Source organism: Pristis pectinata, chromosome 22, assembly GCF_009764475.1.
Source record: "Pristis pectinata isolate sPriPec2 chromosome 22, sPriPec2.1.pri, whole genome shotgun sequence".
Classification (NCBI taxonomy): domain Eukaryota; kingdom Metazoa; phylum Chordata; class Chondrichthyes; order Rhinopristiformes; family Pristidae; genus Pristis; species Pristis pectinata.
The window spans coordinates 8,028,302-8,055,651 of NC_067426.1; the positions used below are offsets into that span (position 1 = coordinate 8,028,302).

General features: G+C 46.0%; 1 protein-coding gene across 1 annotated transcript in view; it reads left to right on the top strand.

Annotated features, from left to right (window-relative positions):
* The window catches only part of luzp1 (leucine zipper protein 1), a 131,256-nt gene extending 104,144 nt beyond the window's left edge, over positions 1-27,112 (top strand). Inside the window, exons 2-4 of the mRNA XM_052036257.1 lie at positions 4,124-7,274; positions 21,374-21,595; positions 25,527-27,112. Of these exons, the coding sequence (XP_051892217.1) occupies positions 4,365-7,274; positions 21,374-21,595; positions 25,527-25,565 (3,171 nt within the window). The 5' untranslated portion in view covers positions 4,124-4,364 and the 3' untranslated portion in view covers positions 25,566-27,112. The remainder of the gene's footprint in view (positions 1-4,123; positions 7,275-21,373; positions 21,596-25,526) is intronic.
* The last annotated feature ends 238 nt before the right edge of the window (positions 27,113-27,350 follow it).

The following is a 27,350-nucleotide window of genomic DNA, read 5'->3' on the forward strand; positions in this document are numbered from 1 at the left end:
TGGGAAAAGGGAAAGTGCAAGAGCCCCGGGTGTCCCAGTGCACCAGTCACTGAACACGAGCGTTCAGGTGCAGCAAGGAATAGGAAGGTAAATAGCAAACTGCTGGAGGAACTCAGCGACTCGAGCAGCATCTGCAGAGGGGAGGGAATTGTTGACATTTCAGGTCGAGATCTTGTGTCAGATTCCAGCATCTGCAGCTTCTTGTGTCACTAAAAAGGCAAATAATTTGCTCTTCGTTGCAAGAGGATTTGAGTACAACAGCAAGTGAGCATGTACAGCCCCTAGGGGTGAAATCTCTTCTGGAGTTTTGTGTTCAGGTTTGATCTCATTAATTGAGAAAGCATGCTCTTGTCATGCAGGGAATGAAACAAAGGATAACTGGACTGGTTCCAGAGACAGCAGGACTGACGTATGAGGAGAGATTGGGTTGGTTATCTTCAATGGAGTAAAGAATGAGAGGAAATCCCATAGAAACCTATAACATTCCAACAGAGCTGGATACAGGGAAGATGTTCTCAGTGGCTGGAGAATCCTGGGGTCAGGCTACAGGGTATGCTGTACAGAACCGAGATCAGGAGAGGTTTCTCCACTCAGTGGGTAGGCTGGTGAACCTGTGGAGATCTCTGCCACTGAAGGCAGTGGAGGCCAGGTTGTTATCTATCTATTTCCTTCTTGAATATCTTAATGCCAAAGAGATCAAGGGGTTCGGGGAAAAAGGTGGGGACAGGGCACTGAAATGGATGGTCAGCCATGTTTGTGTTGTACGGTGGAGAGGACTGAGGGACCAAACTGCCAGTTCCTCCTCCATTTTTCCATGTTTTGTTGCTTCCACCCCTGTTCTGTGGGTTCTCTGGTGGCTGATGAGACCAATCTGACCAATAGTGGGACAGCAGGTACTTCTCAGGACAGTCACTCAAGCAGTTCCCTGCTCGTTCTACCACTTATGTGTGACCCCCCCCCCCCAATTGCTCCTTACGAAGAACCTCAAAGAGCTCAGTGCCTTCCTGGATACCCCTTCTCCTCTTTGAAAGTTTCCTCTAACCCCCTGAAAATTATTTACAGCAGCAGAGCTCAGAGCAATGTTATTTTTGGGAGTGTGGTATTAAGTCTGTGGGCAATGTGACTATAGGGCAGATTAACCATAACCTCAGTGCTGGGGATGTTGGTCTGAGAGATTACACTGAGGTTGGTCCACTTACCCTACCTGTGGATATGAAGGATTTTGCTGTGACATCATTGGTGGTACCTCTCCAGTACTTTGAGGTGCTTGCTGTAGGTAGTCCAACCAACAGGTGGGCAGCGATCATTGGTGCCCAGGAACCCAAGGGTGAGACCTGCAGACTCTGCCACGTGGAACATGGTGTGTTTGACAGGACAGATGAGACGATCTCTGTTTGCCTTGCTGTTTGCATTTGGCTTCCTTGTACTCCTGTCAAACCCAACTCAAACCTGGCTTCATGCTCTGTTTGTGGTCTTCATCTTCAAGCATTTTTTTTCTTGGACAGTCGAAGCCAGTGCTGGCTTAATACAGGCACTGGTGGATTTAATCATTGATGAATGTCTTCGTGGATACTGTGGGGAGTGATTCACTTTTCCCAGGAATAGTGCAGAGAATAGTGTCCAACCTTGGTTGGAATAAACATGGAATGTTGTGAAGAGTGCTGGTCTCCAGGTTAGAAAAGCAATCTAGGATCACCAGGAAAAGTGTGCGGGGGATTTATGAGAATGATACCAGATCTGAGAGGCTAAACCAGTTGGGAAAGACTGGAACTCAGGCTCTTTAAGATTACAGTTTATGGGGTGACACAGTGGTGTGGCATTCAGTGCTGTTGGAAACTCCAGGGTTTGTGACCACATAGGTTTCCCTTCCTTCTCTCATTTCCTCCCACACCTTGTTAGTAGGTTAATTGACTGCTGTAAATTGGCCCAAGAGTAGGTCAGTGATGGGAGAATCAGTTGATGGGCATCTGAGAGAGAATAGGTCAGTGGGGGGGTGGTACTAATGGGATTTCTGTGAGATTGGCATGAACTCCAGTGTCCTACAAAATATAAATATGAAGCAGAGGTCTGAGGGGAAGACCTGGAAGTTACTGAGATGGCACAAGGGTCTGGTGACATGGAAAGGATGTTTTCACTTCTGGGGGAAGCCAGAACTGGTGGCCAAAAACATAAGAAAGTCAAAAGTAAATCCAAAAGGAAATGAGGGGAAAGAACTCCCAGCCAGCCTGTGGTCTGGGGGGAGGTGTGGAAATCTCTGTCACAGTGGGAGTTGAGGCAAGTTTCATCAATGCATTTAATGCAAACCCAAATAAGGACACGTTCTGGAAAGCAATAGAGGATATGCTGGTAGGGTCCATGAAGGCTGGGATGCCAGTATAGACCCATTGGGCTGAATGGCCTGTTTCTCTGCTGTAGATACAATACAGCATTGAATCCCATCATCCTGAGGTGCACTACGATGAACTTTAATAATTCTTGAGGTTTTATTGTGTGTCCTTTCACTAAGTAACACAATTTCATCAGGTAACATAAACCGCACTTTAAGAAAATATGCTCCTGGTTTTCATTAAGTTAGACATAGTTGAATAGAGAAAAGATGTTCGTCAGATGCAGTCTGCAAAAATATTTCCCAAACCAGCAACCTTTACCCTTTCATTACAGATCAGGCTTTAGGTCATGATGACTTACTAATGATCCATTGATTGCACAGTATTATTGTTGTATCTCTGCCCAGCAACAACAGGTGTGAAATTTGTACTTTTTTTCTAAAATATCCCAACACTTTTGGAGCGCTGGAGAGGCTGGGATGCTGAACTTTGGCCCCTGGGGCACTAGTCCACACTAATGACATGATAACCTCTCTCCTGCTAATAGTACACTTGCCAAGTAAAGCCAGGTTCAGTCCAGTTCCCCTTGGCCACTGGTCCATTGTGCAGAAACTGCTAATGATCAAACTCTCAATGTGCCTGATGGACTGATTTAACAAACAGAACGAGATTCCGTGGCAACTTTTGAAAGTGGCAGATAATCTGGTCACTCCTTTCATGGCTGTTTTGTGGGATCCTGCTGTGCAAAGTTAGGCTATGCACTTCTTGGATTGCAACAGTGACCATACTTTAAGGGTAGCAACACACAAAGCACTGGAGGAACTCAGCAGGTCAGGCAGCATCTGTGGAGGGAAATGGACTCGAGGGTCTCGACCTGAAACATCAACTGTCCATTTCCCTCCGTAGATGCTGCCCGACCCGCTGAGTTCCTCCAGCGCTCTGTGTGTTGCTCCAGATTCCAGCATCTGCCGTCTCTTGCGTCTCCTTTAAGAGTAGCTCATTGGATGGCAAGTGCTTTGGGATGCTCTCGGGAGGCAAGCGGTGCCACGTGAATGCGGAGCCTCTCGACCTGTAGGCCACCAGGGGCAGCAGCTGCAGGGGGGAAGGAGGGCTGGAGGGAGTTTCGTCACTGACTCCACCCTCATCAGGGAAAGCAAAATGGGAGCTTCCACTGGAATTTTCCCAGGAGTTCTCTGGATCCATGGTTATAAATTTGCTGGAAATGCTGTGGACTGTTTAACATAGAACAGTACAGCACAGAATGGGCCCTTCAGCCCACAATGTTGTGCAGACATAGCTAATCCCACCTACCTACAGAAGGCCCATATCCCTCCATTTTCCTCTCGTTCATGTGCCCATCTAAGCCCCTCATAAAAGCCCCCAATGAATTTGCCTCCACCAGCCTATCAGGCAACGCATTCCAGGCATCCACCACACTCTGAGTATAAAAAACGTACCCCTCATGTCTGTTCTGAACCTACCCCCTCTCACCTTAAATGCATGCCCTCTGGTATTGGATCGCTCAATAGTGGAAAAAAAATATTGCTTGTCCACCCTATCTATGCCCTTCCTAATTTTATACACTTCCAACAGATCTCCCCTCAGCCTCTGCTGCTCCAGTGTTTATTGAAATAAAGGCAGTTGTGTCTTAGAGGAAATCGGTAAAAGTTTGTCTTTCTCAGAAGAATTATGTTAAGCAACATTTCTCCTGACTGCAACAATTACATTAAATACAGTTAATTAAAACTCCTTGCATAACTTGACAAGAATTCTCATGCATCTTTTTCTCTTTACAGGTTACAATGCTTTTGATTCCAGAAGGAGCATTTCAGACACAAAGACATAAGAGGTTTGGAAAAAGGAGGTGAAAATTGTGCTTGAGGACATATTCAACACTTGAGATATAAAGCCCAGCCAGAAGAAGCAGCCAATAAATGCCCAAAGAAGGGAGGGAAGGCTTTAAGGCAGAAAGATAAGTCATTTTGTAACCTAGCTAATCCCTCCCCAATCCAAACTTGGCCTTTGCAAGGAAGAGTAATGACGGACATGATGAGCCTTAAGGAGACTTCAACTCGTCAACTGAGACTTAAGCTGACCAGCTTGGGACGCCGCGTGGATGAGCTGGAGGAAGCCACCAGAAGCCTCCATCGGATGGAGGATGAGATCATGGACCTGCAGGACAAGGTCATTCAGGCCGAAGGCAGCAATTCCAGCCTCCTGTCCGAGGTGGACGTATTGCGCAAGCGGGTCCTCGCCATCGAGGGGAAGGATGAGGAGGTCAGGAAGGCCGAAGACATGTGCAGGAACTTGAAGGAGAAGTTGGAGGCAGAGGTTAAGCTGAGCAAAGACCTGAAGGAGGAGATTGAGAAGCTGCAGGACAGAATGGCTGAACTGGAAAAGTTGGAGGAGGCGTTTAACAGGAGTAAATCAGACTGCACTCAGCTAGGTCTGAGCTTGAACGAGGAGAAGAACCTGACCAGGAAGCTGACGTCTGAACTGGAGCTACTCCGTGGCAGAGTGAAAGAGCTCGAGTCCTCGGAGAACCGGCTCGACAAATCGGAAAAATCCATCATCGAGGAGCTGGAGAAGTTGAAATCTCTAACCGTCATCCTAGCCGAGGAAAGAAAGGCCATGAATGAAACACTGCAGGAAAATGAACAAGTTATACAGGACCTGACAATGAAATTAGAAATGAACAACAGAATAAACACAGTGGATCAAAGCAAGAACTCCTCAAACCTTAGGACGAATGTCAATGAGAAAACGTATGGTTATACAGGGGACAGAGGCGATCTCAGAATCGAGGAGAACATGTCCACTGGCCTCTCCTCTAAAGGTAGCCTGGGAAAGGGAGGGCTAGACTCTCTGACTATAACACACAATGTTGAGCTCAGAAACAAAGAGAGCCAGGGAGGCCAAGAGGACAACAAGATTAAGGATCTCACTCAGGAAATAGAAAGGTTGAAGAAACGCCTCACCTTCCTCGAGATGGTGGAGGAAGACTTGAAGAAGACGGAGGCGAAGCACAATGAGCTGCAGGAAAAGTTCCTGAATGAGCAGTCGCTCGCCAAACTGCTGGGCAGTCAGATTGAGGAAATGAAGCAGCAGATGTCGAGAGAGAAAGCCCTAGGAAATGGTGAGACCACGCAACAGGAGGTCCGAACTAGGTCCCGCCAGGACAAACCAAAGTACAGGGGGCTCGCAGCCGAACCGCAGGTCCCCAAAGATAAATCTCAGGAGCTTTCATCTCAGCCGAGGTCCCAGAGGGAGAAAATGAGAAACCGAGACTTGCTGCTGGAGGATGACAACGTGGGGAGGAGTTACAGGCGCCCTCTCAGTCCCAGTACCGGCAGGCGGTTCCAGCGGGCGTCTTCCAACCCAAGGGTGACGGCTGCCGTTGAGAAGAAATCAGAAGAGAAGGTTTCTGTGCCCAGCTACGAACAGAAGGATCAGGACCTGCTCCCAGAGAAAGTCAAGAAAATGAGAGAGCCTCCGTCAGTGCTCAGTCGCTACCCTCCTGCGGCCAACGAGTCGAACGTGAAGAGGCCCTGGGGTGCTCACAGTAAGCAGAGTGTAAATGGACCAAAGGGCAAACCGGACAGAGATAATGGGGACTTGGAGCAATCTGCCCACTCAGACAGACAGAGGAAGGCACCGAACTGTGCAGAGGTGTCTGAGAATGAGAAACCGGCCGCTCAGGATGAGGGTAATGACCCTGTGGAAGAGCCAGTGTCCACAACCACTACCCCTGCCCTTTTGAATGGGACGGTGACCTCTTACAGGAATCACTCGGCCTCCCCCTCTTCTTACACCGAGACCAAGAACTCCTTTGTGGTCGAGTTTGAGGTACCCCTGGCTACCGACAATGAGCCCACGCCGGCAAAGCCAGCAGAGAAACCGCCCGCTGACCCGGAGGCCGTGACAGGAGCCACGCCAGTTACAACGAGGCCCCGTCGGTCGAAGTACTTGCATTCCTCAAGGTCCCAGGACTTGGGGCTGGAGTACACCGCTGTGAAGTGTTGCCCAGAGGAAGATCCACCGAGGTACAAGTGGGTTGAAGCCGCCACTGCGGAAGACGTCACTGTGAACCAAAAGGCAGGCCCAGAGCTGAAGAGGGTCTGCAGCCCCCGAGAAGGCCTACGATCCAAAGCAATCATTAAGCCTGCTATCATCGCCATAGATAAGAAGGAAGTGATGACAGCTAGAGTAGAGACGAGCACGGGGGATCACCAGCTCTCTCCCAAAACCGTGCCAAATAAAGTTACCAGCAGCATTACGATACTTCCATCAGAGTTGTCTTCTCAGAGGACAAGTAGTGTTGCAGTGCCAAAGGAAAAGCATACCTCCACCAGCAATATTACCATAGGCTCGAGCGAGCCATCCGTACAGAGGAGTAACATCAGTATTCCTTACGAGATATCCATCCGCCGGAGCGATATCACCATGAAGCCATCGGAATCGGACAGCAGCGAGGAAGATGAGACAGAGTCGGTGTCCGGGGTTTCTGTTAGCAGCAGCGTTACAATAAAGTCTTCCGAGGTTGCTGATGACGAGAGCAGTGCCGCTTCCTACAGGTCGAGGAGGAGTCGGCTGGCCAACCACGCGGAGACTAAAAGTCTCTCCGTGGATGCGCCGGAGAGGACCACCTGGAGAAACAGTCGCGCAGATGCCTTGACCGACGCCGCTAAGCACGAAAATGACCTCGGCCTGGACTACTCCAGGCTGACCCCACGGAGAACGAACAGCGGCGGGAGTGGGATCTCGTCCGAGGGGTACACGAGGAGGCTGAGTAACTACTCAAATTCCTCGGACACCGTGGAATCCCGGAGAAGCCCGACGTCAGATCCAAGCCGGAGCTACGTCAGTGTGACAGAAACGGTCACACGGAGGAAGCAGAATGCTTCGGTGGCATCCAAAGTGGCGGACTGGAACAACAGCTGTTCTCTGGTGAGTCCCTTTCACAACAGATATGGACTCTGCGTTTATATCGAGACGGGGTGATACCAGCACATGGCGTTTCCCCCAAGTTTAACGGGCTTGGGTATGGGGAGAGACCAGGGATGTGGTACTGAGGTAGAGAAATAGCCGTGATCGTATTGAATAATGGTGCAGGTGGGAAGGACTCCATGGACCCATCCTACTTTTCTATTCTGTTCAGAGGAGGTTTACCAGACTGATACCAGGTGTGGTTGGGTTGCCTTCTGAGGAAAGGTTGGACAGACTAGTTTTGCATCCACAGGAGTTCAGAAGAGCGAGAGCAACAGAGGGGTCATAACCAGGTGGATGTGCAGAGAATGTTTCCTCTTGCGGGAGAATCTAGAACAAGAGGCCACTGTTTAAAGCTAAGTGCTCGTCCATTTAAGACAGGGAACCTTTTCCCCCCCCCCCCCAAGGGTTATGAGCCTTTGGAACACCTCCTCGAGCAGAAGCAGCACCTTTGGGTATTTTTAAGGCAGAAGTGAAACGATTTCATTAGTAAGGAGATGAATGTGAAGGGTGGGCCAGAATGCGGAGTTGGTCTTGTTAAATGACAGAGCAAGCTCAAGGAGCTGAATTTGTGTGTTCAAACGGTTTTTTTTAAAGAGGACAGCTTATCGCAAATAACGTCAAATTCACATTAAAAACAGTTTGTACTTAGCACTTTTTACATAGCCTGGGTTATGGCACCAGATTAGTAATCAATAAACCTCAGATGTGAATTTCATATCCTATTTGGAATTGGTCTATTGTTGTCACATGTACCAAGGTACAATAAAAACTTTGTTTTGCATGCCATCCATACAGATCATTTAATTACGCAGTGCACTGAGGTAGTACAAGGGAAAACAATAACAGAGTGCAGAATAAAATGTTACAGCTACAGAGAAAGTGCAGTGCAGGCAGACAATAAGGTGCAAGGCCATGACGAGGTAGATGGTGAGGTCAAGACTCCATCTTATCGGACTAGGGGATTGTTCAATAGTCTTATAACAGCAGGATAGAAGCTGTCCTTGAGCCTGGTTGTATGTTCTTTCAAGCTTATAATGGCAGCTGGGGAATAAATTAAACAGAAAACATTTGTGCAAAACATTGATTGAGCCCCATTTGGAGTATTGTGTGAAGTTCTGGTCACCACACTATAGGAAAGATATAACTAAGTTCAATGTAATTAAGCAGAAAAGATTCACAAGGATGTTACCTGGATTGGAAGGCTTGAGATACAAGGAGAAATTGGATAGGCTGGGTCTGTTTCCCTGGAGTGAAGGAGGCCGAGAGGTGACAATGTAAAGTTTTATAAAATTATGAGGGGTATTGATAAGGTAGAAAGCCAGAGTCTGTTTCCCAGGGTAGGGGTGTCTAAACTCGAGGGCATAGATTTAAGGTGAGAGGAAGGGAGGCTTAAAGGGGACCTGAGGGGTAAATTTTTCACACACAGTGTAGTTGGTATCTGGAATGAGCTGCCAGAGGAGGTGGTGGAGGCAGGAACAGTAACAACATTTACGAGGCATCTGGACAGGTACTTGAATAAGGAGGGCATAGAGGGAGATGGAGTTAATGCAGGTAAATGGGATTAGTGTGGATAGGCATGGTGGTCAGCATAGATGCAGTGTGCCAAAGGGCCTGTTTCTCTGCTGTACAACTCTGAAGTCTAGTTTCATTATAAGATAAGATGAGATCTCTTTATTAGCCACATGTACATCAAAACACGCAGTTAAATGCATCTTTTGTGTAGAGTGTTCTGGGGGCAGCCCACAAGTGTCGCCATGCTTCCGGCGCCAACATAGCATGCCCACAACTTCCTAACCTGTATATCTTTTGGAATGTGGGAGGGAAACCAGAGCACCTGGAGGAAATCCACGCAGAGACGGGGAGAAGGTACAAACTCCTTACAGACAGCGGCTGGAATTGAACCCGGGTCGCTGGCGCTGTAAAGCATTATGGTAACCGCTACACTACCTTAATGATGATCATAAAGCTAACTGATTGTTGTAAAAACCAATGCAATGTGTTGGCTTCTGGGTGTGGGAGATCTGCTGTTCAGTCACGATCTGGTCTCCATGTGACCACACCCACCACCCTCTGATACAGGCATACAGTAAATGTTGGCCTTGCCAACAATAAATACATCTCATTAATTGAATAAAAGTCCCAAGGGACATCATAATGGTGTCATCGACTGCACACTGAGCACATAAGGTGATCTTAGGGCAGAAGGCCAAATGGTGAGTAGAGAATTGGGTTCTGAGAAACAAGGTCAGGCAGCACCTGTGGATAGAGAAACAAGTAATGTTTCAGGTGGGGACAGTTGTGGAGCTGGCAAGGCTTTGGGGGAAAATTCCAGATCTGAATGCGGCGATTCCATCATGTCATCTGTCAATGGATTTTAAGGGGAGGGGGCAGTTTTCCACATTGAATTGAACAAGGAACAGTACAGCACAGGAACAGACCATTCAGTCCACCACGTCTACACCGAACATGATGCCAAATTAAACTTCTGCCTGCACATGATCCACATCCCTCTATTCCCTGCATATTCATCTGTCCCTCTAACTCCCTCTTAAACACCACTAGCGTGTCTGCAAACAGCAGAATCTGTCCAAAGTTGGGCTGACAGTAGAAATAAGGATGAAACACTATCTCAGCTCATGTTCCCCCACACCCACTGTCTGGTTCTGTCCCACAGTTTACAACTGGAGGAAAGTGCGTACCAGTGAAGTTTCATTGCATCAGTTTGCATCAGTCACTGCTTCCTGACAGTATGGTAGGACAACGTGATAAGATAAGAAATCTTTATTAGTCACATATACATCGAAACACACAGTGAAATAGATCTTTTGCGTAGGGTGTTCTGGGGGCAGCCCCCAAGTGTCACCATGTTTCCGGCGCCAACATAGCACGCCCACAACTTCCTAACCCATACATCTTTGGAATGAGGGAGGAAACCAGAGCACCCGGAGGAAACCCATAAAGACACGGGGAGAATGTACAATCTCCTTACAGACAGCAGCCAGAATTGAACCCGGGTCGCTGGCGCTGTAATAGCGTTACGCTAACTGCTACACTACCGTGAACAGACCGCGGGCAGCAACAGTACTCAATCTGGAATGTCTCCTCTCCCTCTGCGCCACCCTCCCACCAGCTAATGCCTTTGTGGGACATTGTGACCTATTAACATGGATCTTGTGTTGCTTCACCATCTCTCTGTAGGCAAGTGAGAAAGTCGATTACGAGCAATGCAACGAAAAGCTAATTAGCTGTTTGTATCTATCAGAAAAACCTTGCAGAGTAAGTGTGAGGAGAACAAGATTCCTTCGGATCAGCTACTTTCCACTTCCTTAGAGTGGTTCAAACTTGGGTTCACAGACTCTACAGTGTCCATGCAAGCACCAATGGTGCCTGTGTTTTGCCCATCACACTTTGGTTAAATTTTACATTAATTTTCTTAATGAATGATCAACCGCTCTATGATGATGATTCTGTTGGTTGGCTGTCACGGTTTAGCACCAGGAGCTTGGTGGACGTTGAGGGGGAGGAGGATGGACGTCTATAAAATGGGTTAACAAGCACTTAGGACTCCCCTCCTCCAATGAGTGACAGTAACAGCTCTCATCAGTACTGGCCATGCACGTTCTCAGTCTACAGGGTTGCTCTCCCGGCGCAAGGCGAAGGTTCCCTTTAAAAAGAAAACATACTTAGGAGTTGCATTAACAGCCATCATTCTTCATTGTTCAAAATCACACTTAATGCTCCCTGGAAAAATGTTTCAGCGGGAACTGACATTTTCTCAAGCAATTTTTGGAAATATCTCTGCTAGATGAAACTCGGCAATTAGTGAAAGGAGGGAAAAGAAGTAAATCAGGAATTTTAATTATTCCAGCAGTGCCAAGACCAATATTATTCTTAATATTACCATTCATCATGGTCTAGCTAACTCTGAGCAAAAACAAATTCCCTCACCAGGACCTTCACACAGCATATATTGTAGCACATGTTTCCACATTTGTACGGACAAGGTGCAGCTCCACCTCCCCACCAATCTCACCTCCACCACTGTCTGGCAAGTTCTCAGACTCCCCTCTCCAACAAACAGTCCAGGGCAAGCGTACACTTCCTCCAACTATCTACTGAGGAGAGCAAAACCACTGCCCTTTACCCTATCATGAACTCTGTTCACTAGCCCCGACTCTCTCCTGTAATCTGTGTGGAACTGAACCAATTGTTCACAACCCCGGCCTCGATTTTTGACTTGGATATTTATCCACACCGTTGCTAAGACCACCGACTAAAATCCAAAAAGCTGCAGATGCCAGAAATCTGAAGGAAAAACAGAGAATCCTGGAAACACTCAGCAGGTCAGGCAGCATCTGTGGAGAGGGAAACAGTAAATGTTTCAGATCAAACATCCTTTCAGGTTTTGACAGAGTCTTTGACCTGAAGTGTTAGCTGTTTCTCTCTCCACAGATTCAGTGACCGGCTGATGTAAAAATTCTCTTTTTATTTCATTAAACTCACCTTCTTCCCCCTCCATAACATCACCCAACACTTCTTGTATACATGCCATCCCCTGCTGAAACCCCCATCCGTGCCTTCATTTCCTTGTGACTTGACTGTTCCAGTGGTCTCACAGAAGTCGTCTGTCCTCCTCTCTCTAGAACTCTGACCAACCTCGCACTAACCTGTTCACCTTTGTGCCTGTTGACCCCACATCACCTCTCTGTTATGTATCACAAGAAAATGGGAGCAGGAGGAGGCCACTCGGCCCCTCAAGCCTGCCCTGCCATTCAATATGATCGTGGCTAACCTCTGCTGGCTCAACTCCTCTTCTTTGCCAATTCCCCACAGCCCTCAATACCTCGACCTTTCAAATATTGATCTACTTCCATCTTAAATATCTCTAATGATCTGGTCTCCACTAACCCTCTGGGGCAGAGAGTTCCAAAGATTCACTACCCTCTGAGAGAGGAAATTTCGACACACTTTGTTTTTAAATGTCTGGCTCCTTTTGTAGCTATGTCCCCTTGTTCAAGACGCTCCCACATCCCAACGTCTCCCCTGTCGCACCTCCTTAGCATCCTATATGTTCAATAAGGTCACTACTCAATCTCCTAACCTCCAAGGAACACGGACCCACACTGTCTAGCCTCCTGTTGATAGGAAAGCCCTCTCCATGCAGGACTTGTTTTAAAAAAAAATCTACAGTTAATGTGTGCCAGCAATAATGTAGAGCAGCCTCTTCAGAATCAGGTTTATTATCACTGACGTATGTCGTAAAGTTTGTTGTTTTGTGGCAGCAGTACAGCGCAAGACATAAAGACATAAAAACGACTATAAGTTACAAAAATAAATAAATAGTGCAAAAGAGGAATATCGAGGTAGAGTTCATGGGTTCACGGACCGTTCAGAAATCTAATGGCGGAGGGGAAGAAGCTGTTCCTGAAACGTTGAGTGTGGGTCTTCAGGCTCCTGTACCTCCTCCCTGATGGTAGTAACATGAAGATGGTATGTCCCAGGTGGTGAGGGTCCTTAATGATGGATGCCACCTTCTTGAGGCACCGCCTCTTGAAGATGTCCTCGATGGCACGGAGGGTTGTGCTGCGATGGAGCTGGCTGAGTCTACAACCCTCTGCAGCGTTTTTTGATCCTGCGCATTGAAGCCTCCATACCAGGCGGTGATGCAACCAGTCAGAATGCTCTCCACTGTACATCTATAGAAATTTGCAAGAGTATTTGGTGACGTACCAAATCTCAAACTCCTAATGAATTAGAACCACTGGCTTGCCTTTTTCGTGATTGCATCAGTGTGTTGGGCCCAAGATAGATGCTCTGAGATGTTGACGCCCAGGAACTTGAAACTGCTCACCCTTTCCACCGCTGACCCCTCAATGAAGACTGCTGTGTGTTCTCCCGACTTCCCCTTCCTGAAGTCCACAATCAATTCCCTGCTCTTGCTGACATTGACTGTGAGGCTGTCGTTGAGGTTCGGTTGGCTTCCCTCTCCTGTTTGGAAGGCAAAATACATAACAGGATTCTGTAAAGTAGATAAAATATTTCTGAACTGTTCAACCGTTGGATGAACCATCACCTCATGACTTCTATTAAGTTTTGTGAAATAGTTTCCTCATTGCAGTGGTCTGCTGCCCTCAACCTTGCCCTCCCCTCCCTATGTGGCCTTTACATTTAGCTGCATAATGATGGTACGGCGTCATCAGAGAGTCTTCCCAAACACTTACAGATTGCCACTCTTCAGACCACACAGAAAGTCTGACCATAAAGGGAGCACATTTGGAAACACAGTAATTGAGACAGAACCCTTCCTCCCCCACCCCTGTACTCCAACCAAAATCCCCAGCAAGGTAATATACATTTTTAAAGCTTGAGGCTTTGCAAAACTCCATAAAATTGGTAGAGGAATCCGACCCTTGCCTCCTGCTGCTGCTGCTTCACAGGGGTGGAGGGGCAGAAACCAGAGCGATCATTACAACACTGCCACGTTGTTGTACACGTTGGCCCAGGGATTGAGCCCAGATTAATTAAGGGGAAGTTTTTGTGAGTCTGGATTTCGCTGCTGTATGGTTTGGGTTGCACAACTTGTGCTATCATGTGCATAGTGTGCAGTGCACTGGGTAAAGATCATCTGAGTTTCCTTCCATCCACATAGAACATTGCAGCTTAGTGCAGGCCCTTCGGCCCATGATGTTGTGCCGACATTTTATCCTGCTCCAAGATCTATCTAACCCTTCCCTCCCACATAGCCCTCCATTTCTCTATCATTCAAGTGGCTAAGAGTCTCTTAAACGTCCCTAATGTATCTGCCCCCACAACCTCTGCCGGCAGTGCGTTTCACGCACCCACCGCTCTCTGTGTGTAAAAAATATATTACCTTCCCCCTATACCTTCCTCCAATCACCTTAAAATTATGTCCCCTAGTGTTAGCCCTTGTCACCTTGGGAAAAAGTCTCTGATTGTCCACTCGATCTATGCCTCTTATCATATTGTACACCTCTATCAAGTCACCTCTCATCCTCTTCTCCAAAGAGAAAAGCCCTCGCTCACTCAGCCTATCCTCGTAAGACATGGTCTCCGACTTAAACAGGCAAAAAGCCAAATTGGCTGTGCCACTAACATACAAATCACCTGCCTGATATTCCTGAATGTATGGATTAGAATAGAAGAAGAAGTAGGCCATTCAGCCCTCGAGCATGCTCTGCCACTCTGTGGGATCATAGTTGACCCTGTACCTCGAGTCCTTTTGTCCACCCACTCCTCATATCCTTTGATATCCAAAGTTATTTGATCTCGCTTTGAATGTCTTCAGTGACTGAGCATCCATAAGGATTTGTTAGACTGTGCACCAGGAATTGCTCCTGATCTGAGTCCCAAATGGCAGCACTTTATCCCAAGTTCCCCTTCCCGGTGGTGTTGCCATGTTCTCAGTCTCTTAATTCTACCTCTCTTGGGTATTCTGTTACTCTCACTTTAGCATTTCTTTTAGCATGACTTCCACTTGCACTACTATCTTTGCACCGTCCTGCTGTTTTCCACTCGTCACTGTATGTTTTGTTGTATTTATCATTACCGTGTTTACTGTTTATTCTGTGAGCTTCACACGAGCAAGGAATTCCATTGCACCCTGGTGTATATGGCAACAAACTAATCGGAATCTGAGATGATGACCCCACCTAGCTCCAATCCCTTCAGCTAAAGGAAATGGCCTGTCAGCTTCCCACCTGCCCATCATCCCTGAGAGCCAGTAGGTCTCAGTGAGATCACGTCTCATTCTTCTGACCTCTGATGCGTGTGGGCCAATCTTACATGGTCGCTTTTTGCAGGACGTCTCCTTTACCTCCAGAGTCAATCCACACAATCCACACTGTGTTGACTCCAGCAGTTACATCGTTAGAGAAGGAAACCAAAACTGGGCAGAGCACTTCCAGAGTGGTCCCATGAATGCCCTGTACAGTCCCAGCAAGTCCTGCACACTTTCGTGCTCCAAACCCCTTTCAAAAAGGCTGACGCAGTTTACCTTCTGAACTGCGTGCTGTCCAAGGAGGTTTACCTGGTGTCCCATCAAGCAGCACAGCCAGACCTCCAGGACTCCAACCTCCATACTTCACTCACCGTTTAAAAATATCTACTTTGCTATCCTTTCTCCAAAGTTTACAACTTTTTATTTTCCCCCATCTGCCACTTCACCTGTCTTTTGGCTCAGTTCCAGGATCCAGGAAATTTTCGGAGGTTGCCATTGGTACATCTGCTATTTCTGCAGCCACTTAAAACACTGCAGTACAGGCCATCAATGGATTGGCATGGTTTTAGTCCTCTTAATTTCTATAGTAATTTCTCCTTAGTGATATTAATGATTTTAAATTCCGCATTATTATTTAAGCTATTCGATTCCTCTGCTGTTTCTACTATATTTATTGTGCCTCCAGAGTGAAGGCAGATAAAACTATATTGCTTCTGCTATTTTTTTATTCTCCCATTAATAATGTTCTGTCGTGTCTGTGGGACCTACAATTATCTCACCACTCTCTTCCTTTGTACAAAGTTATAGACGCTCGTACAACCTTTCATAAATTACGAGAGTAAATCGGTAAGTACTGTCTGATCTCCACTAATTTTTTGATCATTTGTTGCCTCATCCTAGAAGTCTTAATCCCCAGGCTCACTAATCTTCTTGGCACTATTATAAACCACTTTTAATGCAGCACTGTCTTTAACCATTTTAGTAACCCACAGATGGATATTTTTCTAGTAAAGATTTTATGTGCATTTGTTAAAAATGTTGAAATATTGTCAATCTACTGACAAGCTTTTAAATCTAATTTCCCTCATCTACCTTAATGCAGTCTCATGCCTATATAATTGCCTTCATTTAAGTTCAGGCCTCTGATTTCTGACAGGTTGCATCTCTCTTGAACTGCAAACAAAGTTCTTTTCTATTTTGATCACTTTTCCCTGGAGTATCACTTGCTAACATTGTCTTATTACACAGGACAAGATTTAAGATATCCTGTTCCATAACATATTGCCCTGAAACCATCCCAAGTGCATCCTATGACCTCATCCTTAAAAATACTTCTGCCAATTTCATTTGCAAACTGGCATTTCAAGACCTCAGGATATCCCAAGTCACTGTTGTAAATGGGGTGTGTTTGAAATGTAATCACTGCTGTAATCTGGGAAACAAACCATGAGCATTAACCAGCTCTTCACTCCCAACATTCAAGTGGCGGTTACTTTGAAAATGAAGAAATGAACCTAAGGAAACCAAATATTTTTGCTGCATTCCGCTTAAGGAAGACTTTCAGGAGGAGGGCATGAAATTTGGACCAGTGCATGCATGGTTTGGGTGCATTGAGTCATACAGCATGAAAGCAGGCCCTTTGGCCCAACTGGTCCATGCTGACTGTATTACCCAGCGAGCTAGTCCCATCTGCTCACGTTTGGCCCATACCCCTCTAAATCTCTCCTATCCGTGTACTTATCTAGATGGCTTTTAAATGTTGCTAATGTGCCCGCCTCAACCACTATTTCTGGCAGCTCATTCCAAATACACACCACCCTTTGTGTGAAGAAGCTGCCCCTGATGTCCCTTTTAAATCTCTCGCCTCTGATCTTAAACCTATGCCCTCTTGTTTTTAGCACACCCTCCCTGGGAAAAAGACTACGTGCTTTCACCCTGTATTGGTGTTGGTTTATTATTGTCACTTGTACCGAGGTACAGTGGAAAAACTTGTCTTGCATACCGATCATACAGGTCAATTCATTACACTGCAGTTACATTGAGTTAGTACAGAGTCCATTGATGAAGTACAGGTAAAAATAATAACAACAGTACAGAGTAAAGTGTCACAGCTACAGAGAAAGTGCAGTGCAATAAGGTGCAAGGTCACAACAAGGTAGATTGTGAGGTCATAGTCCATCTCATTGTATAAGGGAACCGTTCCATAGTCTTATCACAGTGGGGTAGAAGCTGTCCTTAAGTCTGGTGGTACGTGCCCTCAGGCTCCTGTATCTTCTACCCGATGGAAGAGGAGAGAAGAGAGAATGACCCGGGTGGGTGGGGTCTTTGATTGTGCTGGCTGCTTCACCAAGACAATGAAAGGTAAAGCCAGAGTCCAAGGAGGGGGGGGGGGGGGGGGGGGGGGGGGGCTGGTGTCCGTGATGCGCTGGGCTGTGTCCACAACTCTCTGCAGTTTCTTGCGGTCCTGGGCAGAGCAGTTGCCGTACCAAGCCGTGATGCATCCAGATAGGATGCTTTCTGTGGTGCATTGGTAAAAGTTGGTGAGAGTCAAAGGGGACAAACCGAATTTCTTTAGCCTCCTGAGGAAGTAGAGGCGCTGGTGAGCTTTCTTGGCCGTGGCAACTACGTGATTTGACGAGGACAGGCTGTTGGTGATGTTCACTCCCAGGAACTTGAAGCTCTCAACCCTCTCGACCTCAGCACCATTGATGTAGACAGATGTATGTACATTGCCCCCTTTCCTGAAGTCAATGACCAGCTCTTTTGTTTTGTTGACATTGAGGGAAAGGTTGTTGTCATGACACCATTCCACTAAGCTCTCTATCTCCTTCCTGTACTCCGACTCATCACCGTTTGAGATACAGCCTACAACGGTGGAATCACCTGCAAACTTGTAGATGGAGTTAGAGCAGAATCTGGCCACACAGTCATGAGTGTATAGGGAGTAGAGTAGAGGGCTGAGGACGCAGCCTTGTGGGGCACCAGTGTTGAGAATAATCGCGCTGGAGGTATTGCTGCCTATCCTCACTGATTGCGGTCTGTTGGTTAGAAAGTCAAGGATCCAGTTACAGAGGGAGGTGTTGAGTCCTAGGCCTCGGAGTTGCCCCTCATGATCTTATACACCTCTATCAGGTCACCCCTCAATCTCCTACGTTCCAGTCTACGCAACCATGTAATAGTAAATTTTACTTGTGTGTAGTACAAGACAATGCGAATCTCAGTCCACACAACCTCTCCTTGTAACTCAGGCCCCCAAGTCCAGGCAACATCCTGGTAGATCTTTTCTGCGCTCTCTCTGGTTTAATAACACCTTTCCTATAACAGGGCGACCAAAACCGTACACAGTACTCCAAGTGTGGCCTCACCAATGTCTTGTCCAACTGCAACATAACTTTCCAGTTCCTATACTCAGTGCCCTGACTGATGAAGGTGAGTGCCAAATGCCTTCTGCACCACCCTGTCTACCTGCGACGTCGCTTTGAGCAAACTATGCACTTGCACTCCTCGGTCCCTCTGTTCCATAACACTCCCCAAGGCTCTACCATTCACTGAATAAGTCTTACCCTGTTTGATCTCATGTGATGTGCGAGCACACCATTCTCATGCAAATCATTCTGAGCACCTTAGTTTTAAAGGCACATGCACGCACAATATTCAATCTCCAGTGCTGATTGGGTGCTTGTCTCTCATTCTGGAGCTCAATTTGTATCCTCTCTTCACTTTGCATAGCTGGACATGTGTTAAAGAGCGGAGTGGGTCCCACCACCAGTGCCATCAATGGATTGTCAACCATTTACAGTGCGTTGCTGATTGATTTCTTCTCAGTGTTGGTTCAGTTATACAAGTCTCACACCTGGCAAGTGGAGTTTAATGTGGGCAAGTGTGAGACCACACGCTTCAGTAAGAGGAATGAAAAGGCAAGCCATCATCTAAACGGAGAGTGACTGCAAATGAGTGTAGTGCATGAATCACGAAAAGTTAACAGCCAGGTCCAACAAGTAGATGCATCATCCAGCATTTGGCCTTTGTTGTGAAGAGGTGCGAATTTAAAAATAGGGAGGTTTTGTTACCTTTGTACAAGGTGTAGGTGAGGCCACACCTGGAATCCTCTGCAGTTTTTACCTTCTTACCTAAAGAAGAACATGGTAGCATTGGAGGCAGTGCAGAGGAGGCTCACGAGGCTAATTCCTGGGATGAGAGGGTTATCTGCCTGGATTGGAGAGAAGGAGGATGAGAGGTGACTTGATAGAGGTGTACAAGATGATAAGAGGCATTGATCGAGTGGACAGTCAGAGACTTTTTCCCAGGGCGACAATGGCTAACATGAGGGGACATAATTTCAAGGTGATTGGAGGAAGGTATAAGGGGGATGTCAGAGGTAAGTTTTTTACACAGAGGGTGTTAGGTGCGTGGAACGCACTGCTGGCAGAGGTTGTGGAGGCAGATACATTAGGGACATTTAAGAGACTCTTAGATAGACACAAGAATGATAGAAAAATAGAGGGCTATGTGGGAGGGAAGGATTAGATAGATCTTTGAGCAGGATAAAATGTCTGCACAACATCATGAGCTAAAGGGCCTGTACTGTGCTGTAATGTTCTATGTTCCTAACGAGAGACGAGACAGTTTGGTTCTGTAGTCCTTGGAGTTTAGAAGAATGAGTGGTGACCTTATTCAAACATACAAGACCCTAAGGGGGCTGACAGGATAAATGTTTGAGGTGTTTCCACCGGGGGGGGGGGGGGGGGGAGTCACAACAAGGGAACATAACTGCAAGATACGGGGCTGGTCACTTAAAACTGAGGTGCACAGAAATTTCACTCAGAGGGTAATGAATCTCGGGGGACTCTCTGCCCCAGAGGGTGGGGGAAGCCGGATCATTAGATGTACTTAAGGTGGAGATAGATAAATATTTGAGTGATTGAGGAATTGAACTGGCACAGAAGAGGAGTTGAGGCCAGCATAGATCAGCCATGATCATATTGAATAGTGGGACAGACTTTTGAGGGGCCGAATAGCCTATTCCTGCTATTTTCTGAGTTCTTTTGTACAAGGCTGGTGGTTGTGCAGACAATTGGTGATTTCAAAAAGGATTGGATAGTGAAACCTGCAGGGGTATGAGGAGTGAATGGGGGAACTGGATTGTTCTTCAGAGAGTTACCATGGATACAAGCAGCCTTCTGGTGTGCCGTAGTGACTCGGTGACTTTCTGTCTTCTTCCTGATAGCTCTTGCAAGCCTCCAGACCCTAACCCACACTTTGACTCTGCACATCAAATAGAAGGCAGACCGCTTGCAAATAAGGTTTATCATCAGGCTCCCTCCGTCTCCCTAACCCATACTTCCAGTGGAAACAAATCCTCGATCAGCCACTCCAGGTGCTCAACCCGGAAAAGAAAGTTTCCCTAAAGTACAGAGGAGATGCCAGAGTCTGCAGATGCTGGAATCTGGAGCAGCAACGAATCTGCTGGATGAACTCAGCGGGTCGAGCAGCATCTGTGGGAGAAAAGGAATTGTCGACGTTTCAGGTCGAAATCCTGCAGGTTTTCACCCAAAGCATCGATAGTTCCTTCCCCCCCCAACAGATGCTGCTCGACCCGCTGAGTTCCTCCAGCAGATTGTTTGTTGCTTAAAGTACACACTGAAACCCACCCACCCACACCCCTGTTATCCCCCCCCGCCTCACTGAAGCTGACTCTCCATGTGCAGGCGCACAGGAAGACTAAAACCTTGCCCTCCCACTGATGACAGAAGGAGACTTCTGACTCCTGTCCACCCATTAGATCAGATCTTGCTTTCAACAGCTGAAGGTAGAAGGATAAATTCCTGGTTACAGCTGCATAACAGGTCAAAATAGCTTTGCCCTCAAACCTCACTGCACCAAATCTCCATTTCACAACCAGTGTCTTTCTAAAAATCTGAAAATATAAACTGAAGATTAATGAAGCACAGGCCGGGTCATGTTGGCTTGCCAAACTGCAAAAACAATCTGTACCTGCAATCTGTACAAGAATCCTTTTACATTCCAGAATAAGACATGGTTATTGTGAAGAATGTTATGCATTCATATTTATGGACTCAGGCATTTAAGAATTGAGGAGAAGCATTTAATTTTGACTTGAAGTGAATTCTGTTCATGATTAAACTTGGTTCTCGTGCAATGTATTTCTGAAATCCTTTGGCATTCAATATGTCCAAAAGCAAAAGCTGAAGCCATCCCTTCAAATAATTTTGCAAGGGGTTCCATCCCTCCCCGATAAGCCTCTGAGCCTGTGGGCTGTCCTCAGATGGTCCTTACTAACCCCCTTCTCTTTGTTCAGTCAGGGCAGGAAAGCTCAGACCTCCTCTCTGCACTCAACGCCAGCGTGATGTCAAAGAGAAAGGAAATGGCGAAGCAGATCCTGTCAGACATCGTCACGGAGAGGGTGCCGAGGACCGAAGCTGTGGGCAAGAGGCAATCAGTGAAACTTGAACTGAGGAGGAATCCTGAGAGCAATCCTACCCAGCAGACCGGGGCCAAGACGGAGGACCGGACCCCTGTAGTACGTATCCTTACTGGATCATGAACTGTAGGCAGAACAAGAGGGGGGTAGCTGCACACAGTTGTGACCATGTGTTTGGATTGACATTCAAAGTAAATAGACAAGGTCCAACTTTCAACAAACATTAAGGGAATGTGTTTCAGTGGCATAGTCAGTTGACTTAAAACTGTGGAGAGGATTTGAGTACAAGAGTGAAAATGTCTTGCTACTATTATAAAGGGCTTTGGTGAGACCGATATGGAATATTGTGTGCGATTTTGGTTGTCTTATTTAAGAAGAATATACTTGCTAGTGCAACAAAAATTCCCCAGATTTCTTCCTGGGATGGCAGATCTGTCATAAGAGGAGAGGTTAAGTAAACCTGTGCCCTCTAGTTCTTGATTCCCCAACCCTGGAAAAAAGACTGTACACATTCACCCTTTCTATGCCCCTCATCAGTTTTATACACTCCAATGAAAAAAGGTCCCAACCTGGTTAACGTCTCTCCATAACTCAGTCCGTTGAGTCCTGGTAACAACCTCATAAATCTCCTCTGCACTCTTTCCAGTTTAAGAGTATCTTTACTATTAGCAGGGCAACCAAAACTGAGCACAGTATTCCAAATGTGCCAATACCAAAGTCCTGTACAACTGCAGCATAACATCCCAACTTCTATAGTCAATGCCCTAACTGATGAGGGCCAGCATGCCCAAAAGCCTTCTTCACCATCCTGTTTACCTGTAACGCCACTTTCAGGGAACCATGTACCTGTTCTCCTAGGTCCCTCTGTTGAACAACACTCCCCAAAGCCCTACCATTCACTGTGAAAGTCCTACCCTCATTTGTCTTCCCAAAGTGCAACACTTTGCACATATCCGAATTAAACTCCATTTGCCATTCCTTGGCCCACTGTAACCAGAGTACGGCACTCTCGCAGTACTGTGGTTAGCCGGGACAGTCTCACGCTTGCCTGGTATTTCTTTGGATTCCATTGAGAGGTTAAATAATGTTCATCCCAATCAGTTGTGCCCCAGAAAGGCTTAAGCTAGACAATGAGTTTAATTTACCTTTCAACACCTCTATGACTTATTTCCTGGATTGTTTACAGCAGCACTCTGGATATTAACCTTTAAGTCCTAGAAGCTCCTTGAGAATTGCCAATCCTGCTCTCCTATGAGGGCATGGTCACACAGCAAGAACAAAAGTATCAATAGCAGTGATTAGTAATGAAAACCACTAACAACAGAACAAGTAAACTCCAAACAAGGCTCAGACAGAAAAGGCTTAACAGCAAATAAAGGAAGTTAAATATGAATCTGTGTACGATAAATGTTATATAAACAAGCTTAGTACAGCAAGATTTTTGAGGTTTAGAAATATGTTTACAATTATTCCAATCCCTTGATCGTGTTTCTTCCTTGCAACATGCACTTCACTATTATTTTCTATTTAACCACAGAATGCTTTGTGTTGAAATCATTGAAATGGTTGCTCAGCAACAGACATGGCCACTTAATACGTTGGAGCTCTCCATTTAAAACTGTTAAGATACAAAGCTCTGTGTGTAATTGGAAATCCTCACGAATGCTATTTACGGAATGTGTGCTATGTACTGTCGAGGGCAGTCTTGCATACACAAAGAAGACACAATTGGTCACATCTGTGCAAAACCTTTCCATCATGCTTTCCTTGGTATATTTTTTAAACCTTGAAAGTATTTTATCGAGCTGTGTGCACAACCAAACATGATGAGCCATTAACCACTGAACCATGTTCTGAATCAGCTGAAAAGTTAAAACAAAATACGAGAAAGATTGACTCGCAGTTTTAGATGGGAAGGCACATCAGGAGTTTTGCAGATGTCTTGCGTCAGGCGGTGCCATCGCACATGGGAGTGACTGTGAAAGTTTTTAAACAACTTTTGAGATTTCTTCCACTTCACCCGATGTTAGTGGAGGAACTTCCTGGAGGGAGATATGGACATCTGCAAGCCCCACGAGTGGCCACTGGCCTGGAAGGAACACAGCCCAGGATTGTTGGTGATCAGGTCACACAGGTATAGGTGAACTATCTGGAATACTGGGCACTTTGAGCCTCATTGCTTGTGCTCAGACCTATTGGTGAGTGGGAGATTGGGGTCTTTCTTCCTAATGATGGAACATAGTTACAAGATTAGGGGACAACCTTGAATGCAAAAAGACACATTTCACTGTGTGTTTTGATGCACATGTGACTAATAAGTAAGTATCTATCTTAATATCAAACATTTAAAACTGAGGTGCACAGGAATTTCTTCTCGCAGAGGGTGGTGAATCTCTGGAATTCTCAGCCCTGGATGGTTTTGGAGGCTGGACATTAGGGGTACTTAAAGAGATTTTTGAAAGGTCAGGGGACTGAGGGCTGTGGGGAACGGGCACAGAAGAGGAGCTGAGCCCTGGGGCATGAACATAATGGATGGCAGGACAGGCTTGAGGGGCTGAGTGGCCTGCTCCTCCTGCTATTTTCTCGTGTTCTCTTACAAATGTGCCTTCTAAGCGTGGGGAGCACGCTACTCTCCGTGGTTTCAAATCCCATGCCTTTGTCAGGCAGCACCTGTGGAAGAAGAAACAGGACTAATGTTTCAGGTCTGAGACTTTATCTGGTTCAGACAAAGGGTCAGCCTACAGTCAAGGCAAAGCAAGTGCACCATTATTCCCAGCTCTACCTGACTCTGCTAGAACAGAAAAGCAAGGATGTACTGCTGAGTGTCCATAAGGCATTGGTCAGACCACATTTGGAATACTGTGAGCAATTTTGGGCCCAATATCTAAGGAAAGATGTACTGGCCCTGGAGAGGGTCCAGAGGATGTTCACAAGAATGATCCCAAGAATGAAAGGCTTAACGTATGAGGAGCGTTTGATGTCTCTGGGCCTGTACTCGATGGAGTTCAGAAGGATGAGATGGGATCTCATTGAAACCTACCAGCTACTGAAAGGCCTGGAGAGAGTGGACTTGGACAGGATGTTTCCAGTAAGAGGAGAGTCTAGGAACTAAGGCCACAGTCTCTAAATAAAGGGGCGTCCCTTTAGAACTGAGATGAGGAGGAATTTCTTCAGTTATAGGGTGATGGATCTGTGGAATTAGTTGCCACAGAGGACTGTGGAGGCCAAGTCATTGGGTGATTTAAGGCAGAGATTGATAGGTTCTTGATTTCAGGGTTACAGGGAGAAGGCAGGAGAATAGGGTTAATAAAACAGCCATGATTGAATGGTGGAGCAGATTCGATGGGCCAAATGGCCTAATTCTGTTCCCATATCTTATGGTCTATCTTTTGGATTGATTGTTTAAAAAAAGCCTCCATCTGCTTTCAGGCGGATACGAAAGATCCCATAAACTATTCCAAGGAAGATTAGGGGAATTATTTCAAATATCCTGCTTCATCATTATCTCATCATTATCACTGCTGTTTCTGCACACATATGTGCACACGTTAGCTGACAGATTTCCCACATCCAGCAGTGATTAAGCTTCACAAGTACTCCAAAAGCTGTACTGTGTTTTGACAGTGCTGAGGTGGCAACAGACACCATATGAATGTAATTTTTTTTGGAACAGAAGGGATAAATTAAGTAGTTGAGTGAAGCTTGATTTGTATAACAATTGCAGGAAGGAGGAGGGATTTCAGCTGAAGTATCACCACTATCAGAAAATGGTGCACTATTCCCCTTGGTTCAGTACAGAAGCTTCAGGAAGGAGAGAGGAACCATGGCCATCCATTCTATAAATTAACAAAAGCATTCCTCCTGGATCACAAAAGTTTTATTTCTGAAGTTAGAAACTCATTGAATCACTCACAAGGGTTTTAAACTGTGTAGGTACAACTATAACTGACTGGCTGCAGTGTTTGGAAATTAGAAATGAATGCATAATAATACTTTGCATCCTAACACTGATTTCTTTTCATTTTTTTAGGGTATCCTCTCCCAAATAAGGATGACCTCAAGACGGTGAAGCTTATGCTATCGATCTTCAAAGTCGCACTGCAGTTTTTAATGTTGATAAGGCACTGTACAAGCTTCTGCAATATAGGGATCATTTTCATCCTGTACACTCTGTGAACTAAAGCAATCATAATACACCTATATTTTTCTAGAAATGATCACGTTCAGAAGTAATTCTGACAGCTGCTCGCAATAGACAGGGAAGGCAACTGCAATTATTCAACTCAGGGGAAGGAGAGGTGGACCCTTCCACTGTCCTGGCACAGAATGAGCCGAAGACAATGCCTGTGATAAATTCACTGTGCCTGGGTGTAGAAGGACACTTAAATCTGTGCCATTACTTCTGGGAGAGGAGAAAATCAGGAAATCCAGATTGTTGCAATAGAGGCGAGTTCAGAGCCAGTGCAATCATCATCGGTTACTTCCCTAGGTGAAAGTTGTACAAATCTGCATATCTTATTTGAAAGTTTAAAGATAAGACCTCAGTAAGTATTAAGTCTCCAGTGTAAATCAGTGTGCTGAATAAGCAGCCAGTATGTATATAATTGTTCTTTGTACTTGGTGAAAGTTTTCTTTTAACAGAAAAAAGTTTTTAAAAAGAAGTTTTTAAAAAAATGAACCAGGAGTGACTTGGTAAAGCAGAATATGCAAGAGTACCACAATCACCAGTTCATTGCATGTATAACATGGGAGAAAGTTAAAATGGCTTCTGGAAATGGAGATAAAAAGAATTCTGAAGATATCAGGGGATTCAGGCACTTCACATTATTCATCGCACCCTAAATACTTCTGCTTTTCATACCCGAGGTCATTCTCACTTCCACTTTCTTGTGCCCTTTTTACAGTGAGGTTTCACTGCAAAACTTCAATGTTTTGCTTCTGAAGGTAAACAATTGTCCTCTAACTTTCCTCCCTCGGCCATTCCTTAGTCCAGCTGTATTAACTGCAGCAGTCATCTTCAGTTTTGTACATTCCTACAATAAACCCACGGCCCAGCTCATTTGCTCCTTCACAGGAGATGGGAAAGGGGAGGGGTCACATAATGAGCCTCGACCTCACGAGACCCAGTGCTCACCAGTGAACAGCTTGAAGTGGCAGCACAATTTCCTGAGGAGAAGGGAGCAGTGAATATCAGTGAAAACAAGGGAGTACAGATAACGTGTCTATTGAAGTATTCAGCACCAGGCAAAGTCAAGTGGCAAATATTCAGACGTCCGATAAATCCAATGTAGCGCTCGTATATTCTTTTGCCATTATTGAATCTATGAAACCCCAGTGTTAAATGTTCATTCATGCATCCTCAATCCAAGTTCCTCCTTCAGCTGGGAGGAGGTAGAGTCTAGACAAGGAGAGAAACTAGTTGTTGGCCGCTAGCACTGGTTGAGCACTGCGGTATCCGTATGCTGAGCTCCCCTCATCAAGATTGATATCAGACACCGAAACAACAGGCGTCCACTTAATGCCAGACTATGTTTTTCATTTCAGTGCCACAGGTAACAAGACAAAGATGTATTTCCAAGCAATAGAGCTATGCTGCTAATCTCTGCCCCCCCCCCCCCCCCCCCCCCCCCTTATTGCATGACAGCTTTAAGTTCGTTCAAGGCCTCAGTCCACCAGTTTATGCAACTAATCCAAAGTCATGACCCCAGACCTCTCCAGAGGTCTCTTCTGATTTGGATTCAAACAGGAGAAGCGAGGATGTCACAATGGCTGCAGAACTAGGGTCTTTGACATACCTAAAAGGCTTCCCTTAGCAGTTCATTGCAGACATAGCGACACATTCTTCATCTCATGA